Below are 12471 nucleotides of genomic sequence, written 5' to 3' on the forward strand. Positions count from 1 at the left end.
CACTCGTCTTTTTGACAAATATTCTTTGAACATTTCCTATGAGTCGGGTTGTGCTAGATGCTGGGGAGAACTAAGAGTACCCTATAGAACATTCTGGAGAAGACAGCCAGATAAAAAGCATGCAAGTGAACAGAAAGTGGCAGATAGAAGTAAGAAGAGAACAGATACTCTACTACTCTGTCTACTCTCTGGTAGATACTGGGCAGAGTGAGAAATCAGGGGACGGAGGGAGAGGGCGCTCCAGCAAGGTGACATTTGAGCTGAGGCCTGTAGGACAGCAAAGAGCCAGCCAGGAGGTTACGGGGCTGGAGGGTTCCCAGAAAGGAGTCAGCAAGGACCTAAGGCAGGAATGGCCTGGGTGTATTCAGCAGGTAGGATGAAGGCCCTGGCCTGGAGCACAGGGATGGGTTGGGGGGAGGGCATGTGGGGAGCAGTGCCATGAGTTACAACAGAGGTGTGGGAGAGTGCACGACATGTGTAAGGCCTTTAGGCCAGGAGAAGGGAAGACCGCTGCCCTTCTTTCTGTCTCACGTCACTGGGGTCTTTGTATCCTCTGGCCCTTCCCCTGAGTGTGCCTGCAGAACCCAGGCAGCCCTCCAGCCAGGTCTAACGAGCCCAGAACACAAGGTGGACAGTGGCTGCCTCTCACATGCACAGAGCCCCCTTTCCGTGGACCATTTGTCCTCTTCAGAGATATGACTGGTCCCCTAAAACCATGCTTATGTGTAAACCTCGGAATGTCGAGTTTATGCCACTGAGTCCAAAAATACAAACATTCTCCCCTCCCCCAAATGCTTTAGGCTCCTTCCTCGGGAAGTAGGCACTCGACACCTATTGGGCACCGACGTCAGGAGGCGGCAGTGGCTGGAAGCCACTGTCAGGGATAGAAAGCCCAAGGCTGGTAATTCCTCCCTGTTCGGGGAACCAGCTTTGGGATTCTGAACATCAGGAAGGCTTGTGTGCCTCTCTGCTTCTTTGGGTGGAATGTATGAGGAGCCGGAAGAGAAGAACGAATGCTCTCTTCTGCTTTTGTGAGCTGCTAGGGAAAAGACCTGCTCTAGCGGATCACGGGGGCCAGCCATCAGTTCCCTGCTGCCGAAGTCCAGAGACAGCGTGGCTGGAGCTGGGTCCTCTGAGCATAGAGGCCTTTGCCAGTATTGGGACCTTCCTGGGGGATAGGCTAAGGTTTTCAGTGCAGGTTGGATGGGACCAGCCAGCAAGCCTGAGGAGGAAACACTGGGAAGCAAGACCAAGGTCCCAGAGAAGCCAAAAATACTCAAGAATTTGAGAGTCTTCTCCAACTATAAGGCCCAAATGCACCCTGGGTGCGAGAAATGAAGCTATGAGCAGTCGTCTGTGGCCTGCTGACCTGGTGGTCTGTACCCTGAATTAAACTTTGAAACAGAGGCCAGTGGGGTGGGACCACCACCGAAGAGGCTCCATGATACCTGACCAGGGACCCCTGGGCAGACGGAAGAGTGCCCCCAGGAACACAGACTGCATGGAAGAAAAAGATTGGGGCCTGTCTGTAGCACGTGTCACCTTGGACTACACGTTCCTCCATTATCGGGTGTGCTGTGTGGCTAACAGGCCACTGGGCCTGGCCTGGGGCTCAGCAAAGGCACAGCGAGACCAGACCGTGTTGGCCACAGTTCCCGCCTCTAGTCAGCAGACCTGGGGGATCCCAGTGGGTCCTAGCAGCACAGGAAGCTTCAGACAAGGTCTGGTGGTGGGGTGGAGCAGCCAGTTCTTGAACTCTATCCTTCCAGAAGAAGAAAAACGAAGCAGACATGCTCGTGTTTCAGTGTGATGTCATTGTCTCCACATTGGCTTATGGGCAGAGCTCGCTGCCCACAGCATGACTTCTTATCTCCCAGACACTGGGGTGGAGTGGGGGGGAACCAAACAGGGGGCCACCTCAGGCAGCTAACACTGACACAAGGGGGCCTGGGGAGCTGGGGTCCTTCTGTGATACCATCAACACCCCCGGGGCCCTGGGGAGTGCGACACAAGTTGAGTCAAAGTGAGCCCAGCCAGAACGGGCATGCTCTGGGCTGCTCAAGTGGGAGAATGTGTCTGTCTGTAGTGGGCACAGAGGACCTTTGCCCTGAGTGTGAGTGTGCCTGTCCGTGTGGGTGTGCATCTCTGGGTGAGTCTGCTGGTTTTCCTGAAGTCTGATCCAAGTGTGCCTGAGCTCCCAGATGGTGAGTATTCCCAAACCTTTCACCCTGGGCAGACCTCCATGTCTCCAGAGTAAATGGTCTTCGTCTGTCTCCCTGGGTGCAGTGAAGAAGGATAAGCCATGAAGCCAATGTACACTGTCCAAGGTCAGGATCATCTAGAGCCGCCCTTAAAGAGGAGGAGAGGAGGTGGGGTCGTGTACTGGGCATACTGTTGTGCCTCGTGCCAGCACAAGCCCAAAGGAAGCCTTGGGAACCCTGTGCCACCCCACTTGGGACCCTGTCCCTGAGTACTCCCAAGAGCCATGGTCTAGCCTGAACCCGGTGACCACCACCTGCCTGCCTGCTTCCCTGAGCTCAAGAGGAGATCAGCTAAGTATGGGGCTGGGGGAGGCTCGGAGACTGAGCGCAGGGGTGGAAATACAGCTCCTGGTGCCCACTCCTCCCGACTTGTGGGAGCCTCATGCCCCTACCCCCTGGTCTGTGAGGTAAGGCTGCCATCCCGCCCTCTTGAAGATACAGAGAGACTCTGTTGTCTCCACACCGGGGTGTAGAAAGGCCCCACGGAAGGTGCCACTCTTGACACAAGTGCCACGACTTTGTCCTATAGGTGCTACCCCACCCCCAGGGGCTGTTGCTCTGCAGGGTCCAGCAGTCTGCATGTCAGTGTATTAACCACCAGCCATCTCTCTCTCTCTCTCTCTCCCCCTCCCTCCCTCCCACTCAAGCCAACGGCAGCCCTACATCAGGCCTGAGCACTGGGGCCATTGTGGGCATCCTCATCGTCATCTTTGTCCTGCTACTGGTGGTGGTGGACATCACCTGCTACTTCCTGAACAAGTGCGGGCTGCTCATGTGCATTGCCGTCAACCTGTGCGGAAAGGCTGGGCCCGGAGCCAAGGGCAAGGACATGGAGGAGGGCAAAGCCGCCTTCTCGTGAGTGCAGACCTAACTGCCACTGCTAGGGTCTAGGCTCTGCCCTGGGCCGGGGGGCTTAGCATCAGAACCATCTCAGTTTCCCCATTTGGAAACCCCAAAGGTGGAAAAAAAAGCACGGGAGAAATGTTTCCTAAAACACAGTCTTTGGGGATTCCTGTTTGAAAAGCTAACACTTGGGCCCAACCCCACATCTAACGTATTAGAATTTCAGAGAAGGTTGAAAATCCCTGCATAGGCCAAACTGAGGGGAATTTTCAGAGCTAAATAAACTTGGAGGGGACCTGCTGTAGCATTTGAGACACACACTTGCCTTGCTGCCATTCGTTCATGTCTTCATTCATTCAGTCATTCATATATCACTCAACAGATATTTACTGAGCAGCTAAAACAGGGCCAGGCTCTGTTCCCAGACACTAGGTTACACCTGCGAACAGAACAGGTAAAACTTCCTGTCCCTTTGGAGCTGACCATCCAGATGCTGTCCCCTCCAGCATCTCTGGAAAAACGGGTCCTGAGCCAATGAGCAAGAGGCTCCACAGACTCACCGGGTGGACCTGAGCTGGAGTGAGGTGAGAAGAGGCAGAGCAGGGAGTAAGCTGTGAGTGTCACCACAGGGCAGGCACTGTATGTAAATACAGATTATCTGAGCACTTCTCTGTGCCAGGCACTGTGCTAAGCACTTGACATCCGTTGTCTCAGTTAATGTTTCCAACAGCCAGGCAAGGTCGAGACTGTTGCCTGCCCCATTTTATAGATGAGGGGACGGAAGCCAAAGCGAGCAAATCCAATGTTCACGGTCACACAGCTAGCACGAGTGGGAGCTGAGGCTCGGGCCCTTGGGCTTGAGATGCCCACGCCCCCACATCAACTTTGGGCCAAACCCAGGAGCCCTGAGCTGTAGCCGGCTTCCCCGGGAGCCCCCTTCCTGCCCCAGCAGGCCAGGATCGAACCAGCAACTCTCTCCACAGGAAAGATGAGTCCAAGGAACCCATCGTGGAAGTGCGGACCGAGGAGGAGCGGACCCCAAACCACGATGGAGGGAAACACACGGAGCCCAACGAGACCACCCCGCTGACGGAGCCCGAGTATGTGGGTGGGGAGGGGCAGCACTTTGGCCGCAGAGCCCCACGCTCACCTCATCGCCTCACCCATGCCTCGCCTCCCATGCCTCCCACCCACCACTCCCAGCCCAACAATGCAGCCCAGATTCTGGAGCCCTTGGCCAGAAATGCCTGAGCCCACTCTCTCCCTAGAGAGAAGGCATTCCTGGTTCTGTGAAGAGCCTGCAGATGCTCTGAAAGGGTTCCAGGGGTGAGTGGGATCTCTAGACCCTATGCCCGAGTCACACGCACATTCTGGAAGTGGCCGAAGGGGACACAACCGCACTGAGAGAGGCTCTGAGCTTTGAAAGGCTCAGCAGATTCTGTGTAGGATTTTCAAGAGCTCTAGGGTTTTCTGCGTTCTTCCTGGAAGGGTGAGAGGAGGTGGGGGCGCGTGGAGCTCCCTGACCCTTCTGTTCTCAGAAGCCTGGGGTACCCTCAGTCAGAAACCGCGTCTGGCCAAGGCAGTCATGAAGGCTGGCTGTCGTGAGTGCTGGGGCTTTGAAGGGAGTGGAGTTTAGCGAGGATTTAATTTAAATCTCTGGCTGGACAACCCGCGACTGCTAGGGGCCTTGGGAGCACTCTTTGTCTGCCATATTCCCGACCTTCCCCATCAGTTCCCGTGGAGCCCCTAGGACAGCAGGGCCCATTCCTCGGGGTCCTTGACGCCAGCAGTGGCGGACGGCGAACTGAGGCTCGCCTCTCCTGGAGTTGGGGTGCAGGCAGGGGTCAGACAGCGCTGCAGGGAGAGGCAGCTCAGCGTAGAGAGCTGGAGGGGCGTCAGCAGGGAGGAAGGGCCAGCAGGTCTGTGTCTCCTGTCTCCTCTTCTGCCCGCCTGGGCGTGTGCTTCCTCTTGCTGTCCTCGTTTCTCTGTGGGCCTGTGTCCGTGCCTGTGCGTCACTGCATGCCCTGCCCACGACCCCCTCCTTGGCTGCGTCCCCCCTTCCCCACGCCCGCTTCTCTGTCTCGTCCCAGCTTCATTGTCTATTCTCTTCTACTTCCTGTCCTCCCCACAGGCTGCCGGCCGACACCACAGCCACTGTCGAGGACATGCTGCCTTCTGTCACCACCGTCACCGCTAACTCTGACACTATCACCGAAACCTTTGCCACTGCTCAGAACAGCCCCACCAGTGAGACCACCACCCTGACCTCCAGTATTGCCCCCCCGGCCACGGCCACGCCTGACTCAAACTCTGTGCCCACTGGCCAGGCCACCCCTTCCAAGGGGCCCGGCGCCACCGCCTCCTCCCCTCCCCCAGCTTCGGCCCCCAAGGTTGCCCCCCTCGTTGACCTGAGCGACACCCCGGCCTCAGCCCCTGCTGCCGGCAGTTTGTCTTCTAGTGTCCTGGCTCACCAGGGGGCTGTGCTTAGCCCCAGCGCCCCTGCCAGCGCGGGGGAGGCCTCCAAGGCCCCTCCTGCGAGCAAGCCGAGCCCCACCGCGGCCGGGGCAACCAGTCCCCTAGCGGCAGCGGCCGCCCCTGCCACGGCAGCCCCGCAGGCCAAGCAGGAGGCTCCCAGCACCAAAGGCCCGGACCCCGAGCCCACCCAGCCCGGCGCCGTGAAGAGCCCGACCGAGGCAGCAGCCACGGGCCTCACTAGCCCGAAGAGCGAGGCTGCCTCCGTCAGCGCCACAAACCCTGCCCAGGGCGAGGACTTTAAAATGGACGAAGGGAACTTCAAGACCCCAGATATTGACCTTGCAAAGGATGTTTTTGCAGCCCTGGGCTCTCCTGCTCCCACCGCTGGGGCCAGTGGACAAGCCCCTGAGCTTGCCCCTTCCACTGCAGACAGCTCTGTTTCGCCTGCACCAGCAAAGACCGAGTACGGCCTCTCTTTGTCTGCTGTCGTCGGGTTATGTCCCGTGGTGGTGTGCGTCTGTCTGTGCTGTGCTGTGTCCTCTTTGTTAGATGTGTCTTCAGCCTGTTCCAGGGCTTCTCTGAGGCGACTGTCAACCAGGGGGCTGGGATGAGGCGGGGACAGAAGGGGGGCAGGCAGCCGCCTGCTCACTAATTAGGCCATGTTAATTACGTCTTCTCCTTATCATCCTAGCAGCCACTTCTGTTTTCCCTGGCGGGGAGGGGGGGGGGGGGCGGGGGGGAGCCTCGCAGTCGGGCCCCTGATGAGCATAGCTTGGGAAGCGAGCTAAGGAGGCCAAGGTGCCCTTGTTGGCCACCCTGGGGCCCACAGACAGTGTGTTATCCAGGGTCCAGGCTGAGTCCCCACCAGAACAGCACTGTTACGCAGGAAGAAAAGAGGCAGACCCCAAGGCCCATGTGGGGAGAGGATGTGGTCCAGAGGGCCCTGTCCCACTCCGGCCCCAGATACCCCACCCCCTCACCCCCTACCCCCACCACCACCACCTACTCTTACTTCTTCTGACCTGGAATGTCTGGGAACAGTGAGAGCTCACAAGCACCGAATAACTGTTGGGTCTCCAAGTTCAAGGGCAAGTCCTTAAACTTAGCAGCTTTCTTAAATATGATGCCAAAATGCAGTTGGAACTGGGGTCTAAGCCTGCTTGCCCCAGTGCATCCTTAGATCAGACTTTCACTCCTGAGACTGAATAAGGCAGAGCGAGACCTAGGTTTTTACAGAGGCTCCTGTGGCTGCCCCCACATGAGCAGTATGCTGCCACCAAGAGCTGAAATAGGACTGTCCCCAGGAGCCCTGAACCCCAGGAAGTAGGACTCCTCTATCCCACCCACTCAGCACCTGCTAACCCCCCCTACTCCCCTTGTCCCCGTGTGTAGCGTGACATCCCAGTCTAGCCTTTCATGCCACAAAAAGCTGCCTCGGTCACAAAATTTTCTCACCGTGGCCAGGCACTGAGGGTTAGGCACTGAGGCATCACCAGGAAACACAGAGCACAGGGTGTGGTGGGAGCAAGGACAGGCAAGAGCAAGGCAGTTTGCAGAGGGGCCCCTGGAGTCAGTACTGGGGAACCAGCCCAGCATGCCCCACTTATACCAGTCTGACTAATTATACCAATTATACCGATCAGGGTGAGGAAAAGGCCACATCTGCTGCCCCCTTCCACCACCCCAGGTAAGGACCCTGGGCCCCTGGCATTGGATTAGGGCTGGAACAGAAAAGGTCTCATTCCTCAGATTCAGTGGCTCTCAACTTTGGCTTCGTTTTAGAGTCACTTGGGTGCTTTTAAAAGTCATCATGCCCAGACCAATTAAATCAGGATTTCTGGGGGTAGAGCCCAGGCACCAGTGATTTTTAGAGCTCCCAGGTGATTCCAGCGTGCAGCCAAGGATGGAGACCATTGCTCTAAGCGGGAGCCCCTCCCGAGGGACTGGCTGAAGGGTGAGTTACTGTAGATTGTGTTCTCACTGCTGTTTTCCCAATTCTTTGCAGGAAGGGCCCCGCAGAAGCAAAGTCGGAGAGCCAGGAGACAGAAACGAAACCAGCGCCAGCCGAAGTCAAGACGGTCCCCAATGACGCCACACAGACAAAGGAGAACGAGAGCAAAGCATGATGGGTGACAAGAAATGAGCAGATCAAAGTAAAAAGTGACACCATAGTTTCACCAGAACATTTCCAATATCACACACAGACACACACACGCACACGCACACACACACACACCTCATTCCTCTAGTGTCTTTTGCCTTTAAAAAAAAAAAAGTAAACAGATAAACAGGGGATCTCCTTTTTGTAGGTTTATAGAAAGGGTTCCTTTGCTGCGCACTCACTTGTAAGAAAATGAGACAAAAAGGTTAAACCCACAGCCAAACTAGGACACTCCGTTCCCTGAAACCATTTAAAAACCAAACAAAAGGACCCCAAATTAAGAATCTAGGAAGCTCAGAAAGAAAAAAAAAAAAATCTAGGTTCAGGAAGACCGCACTTGGTGTTGCCCAATTGGCACAGACCAGTTTCAGAGAAGTGCTTCCAGGCACTAAGACTAACGAATGAACAAAGTCCAAGTTTATTTTTATACTTTGAGTCGAGTTTGAACTCTGTAAAACCCCATAAATAAGTTATAATTTCTGTTCACTTTGTATTTGTTCAGTATGCAAAGTGTGTCACCCTTTCTAGCTGAATTCAATCCCCACGTAGACTCTCGTTTTGTAGGAAGAAGGCCAAATTGCAGCTTCTGGGGGCAGATCTCAGTTTGCAATATTCGAATTTCTTTCTCCTTCCTTTTCTCTCTCTCTCTCTTTTTTTTTTTCTTTCTGCCATCTTTGTTTTCCAGTGTTTACAAGTTGACAACTGTTTGACTTTGGTTGTGTTTAAATGTCCATGTAAAATAGCTGCCTTTTTTTTTTTTTTTTTTTTTTTTAAGTTACAAATACTGCCTAGAGGCGGGTAGAGTCATCACAGGCTTGTTTTCGCACAGGACAACTTTACAAACTATGATTGTTTACAGTGGCTCTCCTCCCCCACCCCCACCACCCCCATTCTGATTTGAAATTTTTGCCTGTGTGCAACTCAGGTGAAAATCCATCTTGTTCTGGAGTGGTTTTGCTTTTTTTTTTTTTTTTGGCCCTTCAATTCTTTTTGTATTTCCTTGGGGGTTAGACCACTTTCTGATTAGCCACCACCTGCCTGTATCTGTGAAAAAGAGTCTGCCCCCCCTAGGCATCTGCATCCCCTTCCTTTTGAAGGACTCCTTAGGCTTTGTTGAATGAAGCAGAGAAGATTGTATAGTTGGGGCTGGTCTTGGTGAACACACATTTTTACCCCAAACATCCCCTTTTTGTAGAAAGCCAAATAAAATATATACATACAATTTCCTTTTGAGCCCAGAATCTAGATTTGAGCGGAAGAGCATGTGTGCTTCAGGGAATTAGTGTCTTTTTTTGGAAATCTGTTGAAGTAAAGTAACATCGGCCTTCTGTTCACTTAGGCAGCATTTATAGAAACAAAAGAAAAAAAAAAAAAAGCCAACTGCTGTCTGGAGTCATAACACAACTTTCCTGGATCGGAAACCAAGTGGGGAAAAAAAAAATACAGAAACTTTAAGGGGGATGGGAGGGGGGAGAAGGGAAAAGCCAGCCCTTTGTATAGAAATTTTGCTTTTTTTTTTTTCCTCATTCTACTTTAGAACTGCAAGCTTGTGCACTGTGGATGCGTGACTATTTTAGTGTGAAACGTGTTTTTGTCATAGTATTGAAATAAAACTTCAACATAGTTTGGTTGTGGAAGGTATAGCAGATAGTTCAGAAAAAAATATTCAGGAAACAAGAATAACTCTTAAAAGGAATTGAAGCCTTTAAACAAAGAAAATGAAGTAAGCGTGATTTTGATGATGAAGAGGGCGCTAATACGCGGAAATCGGCGCCCCAGCATGCGCTCCTGTCCCACGGTACAAAACCGCAAGAGGTTAGGGTGGCGAGACCTCTCCTGAGTCTGTTCTCCGGGCCACACTCCCCAGTGTCCTGACACTTCTGCGGTCTGATCAGTGACGATATGCGAAGATTATAATTTCAAACTGTGAAAAAATAATGGTCTTGTCATTTGCTAAATGTGGGGTTATTTTGCATTTTCTCAGCTCATGGGGATGGAAACGGAGGACCCCATGCACCCAGCCCCGGCCCCTTTGATTGTAGGGCTTGCACAAGTCTGTGGTTCAAATGCACGGGCCCTCAGGCATGAGTAACGTGCAGACAGTTCTCTGAGCACATAGCAGAATGGGGGCCCCTGGGTGCCCAAGACGGGGAGGGCCCAGCAAGGAGCAGCAGGCTAGGAATCCCACCGCCGGGCTGTCCATGGAATCAGTGGCTCATCTTCTGATGTTCCTGGCGTTGACCACCTAGGCCAAGCCCGTGCTATACCTCACCGAGACTGTGCATTTCACGCCAAGTGGTTGTGATCAGGCACACTGACTTTGGTTCTGATGGTTAGGAAGAGAAAGAGGTATAGTCGACCCTCAAGTAACCTGGCCCGGGGGCAGCTGACACCCCTCACCCACCCAGAACCCTGGCTCCGCCGTCAGCTGGCACCCAAGACTGCCCACCTTTTGGTCTGCCTCTCTTTCATTATACATAGATTTCTCTCTGCATGCATGAGCTTTCCTTTTTCTTTAAAAAAAAAAAAAATTCTAAAAATTTTAAAAAAAGCAAAAACAGACAAACAAACAAAAAAAACCCAGAGCAATGCTTTCTCTAAAATCAAAGAGGGAGTCACTTTATTTTCAAGATGTTCTATCTTTTATGTTAAGAGATAAAAGCTTATAGTTTTCCTTTTTTAATTTTTTGAAGGCGGGATCAACTCTACCAGTTTCCAATGTCTATGTGTCTATATGTGTATGTGCCATACATATGTATTCACATAAATAGCGGCATGGCCAAGTTCTTCTGGAGGGGTTTCCACGTGCCACGCACAGGGTCTCTGAATCCTGGAGGGCCGTAGTGTACATAGTGCAGCTTCTGAAGTGGGACTGTATTTTCACACTTTTCTATGGAGCCCTTCCAAGTCCCAGGTTTTCACTCGAGGCTGTCTGTCTGGATGGTGGTTTTCAGACCTCCATTAACATCCCTACCCAGCATTCCCTACTTCGGGGGCCTTCTCTCTTGTTATAAACTTTTTACCAAGTGAAAACATCAATACCACCTTTGTTTCCATTCTCACTGGTGTAAATACTGAGTACTAACTGAGAATTTTGACTTTGCATTCTGTCAGAATACTTGTGTTCAATAAAAATTGAAAGAAAAAAAAAAGCTGTTCGTGGTCAAACTGGGATTTATTTCGATTCAGTGAGAGTCTATCAGGTGAATCATATGGGGAAATGCCAGGGGTACTTCTTTTGACCTTGTGAACAAGGTCAGTCAGCTCAGTGTCTTGAGTTCACATTCAGTTGAGTTCAAGGTCAGTTAAACTCAGTGTCTTGAGTTCACGTTGCCTGGATGATGGTTTACAATGTTTTCTCTCAGTTTGATAGAGGAATCCCAGTTATAAGAATGGCCAGCCATCGGACTCGGACAGATTTCATTCAAATCCTGGTTCTGCCACTTCCTTGTTGATCTTGGAAGAATTCCTTAATCTCCTCAAGACTCAGTTTCTTCTTTTGACAAACAGGAGATACCAAGCTAACTGAGCTGAGGTCCTGGCTAATGAGTGAAGCCGTGTATATGAAAACAGAGTGTAGGACTGTCTTGGCACATAGTAAGTACTCAACAAATGGGGATAGTGCTGGTGGCATCCCAGATGTAGGATAGCATCAAACCCAACTGGAATAACCATCTATACCTGAGCTCCAAGGTTTCAACATGGAGGTCGGCGCCTGAGGCTTATTCCAGAATACACGATGCTTCGCCTTCTTAGTTTACCATACTTCTCAGCACTTAGAGCCTCACTTTGCCATACCTCTCAGCCCTTGGAATTTATTAAAGTCTCTGAGCTAGACAGAGTAAAGCAAACTTCACCAGACTCAGAATTCTCTTGTATATGCTGCTGTCCAGTGGTGTTGGGAAGAGCCAAGAGTTGGAATTACCTATTAAACTGTGGAACTGCAAGTTCCTGGAGAGGAGCAGGCCCCAGGGGGAGGCAGGTGAGTGAGTCTTCTAGGGAGCAAGATATAAAGAGGCCCTCTCTCAAGGCCATTCCTGCACCTGCATGGGTCTGAGGCACCTCCTTCGTTTGTGTCCTACGTGCCCCTCCCTAGCCCTAGCCTGGGGAGGTGTCTTGCTCTGGGGCGGTGTCTGCATCCGTTCCCAGGCATTGTCCCTTCACTGGCCCTAGAGCTCATTCTAATGACCCAGAACCACGTAATTCATGTGATTTCCTGTGCCACCAACTGCCAGCGGCATATGGTAAGGTAAGGAGTGATAAAAACTGACCTCATGAAATGATGACCTTCTCTCTAATGGTCCATGAGGGCTTGCTTTCACCGCCTTCTCCCCTCCTTCAGGCTAGCCTCCTCCCAGATTCACTCTGTATTCACTGAGAGTCTCCAAGATACTCCATATACAGCAGTGAACAAAACATTCTTGCAGAATGTTAGTTTACGTGTGAGGTGGGTCAGACAATAAGCACAAAAGTGCCTGACACGTGGTAGGGTCATTAGGGCTCATCACCAATACTCCAGCTCTCCTCTCCCTCCTTCCAGGTCCGTGATAGGATAGAATGGTATGCCTCTGGTCTCATGAAGCGGGCATGGCCATGTACTTGCTTCGGTCAATGGACTATGACTTCTAGGCAGAGCCTTGATAGTGGCCAGCCACGCTGCAGGTGATACAAGTGCCTTCACCTAGGCCCAAGATGAGGGATGTGAACTCATGGAGCATGCATGAGGGAAAA

At 52.2% G+C, this 12471-nt stretch overlaps 1 protein-coding gene across 10 annotated transcripts in view; it reads left to right on the top strand.

Moving 5' to 3' along the window:
- The window catches only part of NCAM1 (neural cell adhesion molecule 1), a 313590-nt gene extending 302699 nt beyond the window's left edge, over positions 1 to 10891 (top strand). For 7 of the 10 annotated variants that reach the window (XM_058686744.1, XM_058686733.1, XM_058686734.1 and 4 more), the window contains 4 exons: positions 2909 to 3116; positions 4088 to 4204; positions 5236 to 6042; positions 7585 to 10891. In XM_058686744.1, coding sequence (XP_058542727.1) covers positions 2909 to 3116; positions 4088 to 4204; positions 5236 to 6042; positions 7585 to 7705 — 1253 coding nt within the window. In that variant the 3' untranslated portion in view covers positions 7706 to 10891. The remainder of the gene's footprint in view (positions 1 to 2908; positions 3117 to 4087; positions 4205 to 5235; positions 6043 to 7584) is intronic. The other 3 variants (XM_058686739.1, XM_058686740.1, XM_058686741.1) reach the window with 1 other exon arrangement.
- The last annotated feature ends 1580 nt before the right edge of the window (positions 10892 to 12471 follow it).

Source organism: Neofelis nebulosa, chromosome 10 (assembly GCF_028018385.1).
Source record: "Neofelis nebulosa isolate mNeoNeb1 chromosome 10, mNeoNeb1.pri, whole genome shotgun sequence".
NCBI classification, from domain to species: Eukaryota; Metazoa; Chordata; class Mammalia; order Carnivora; family Felidae; genus Neofelis; species Neofelis nebulosa.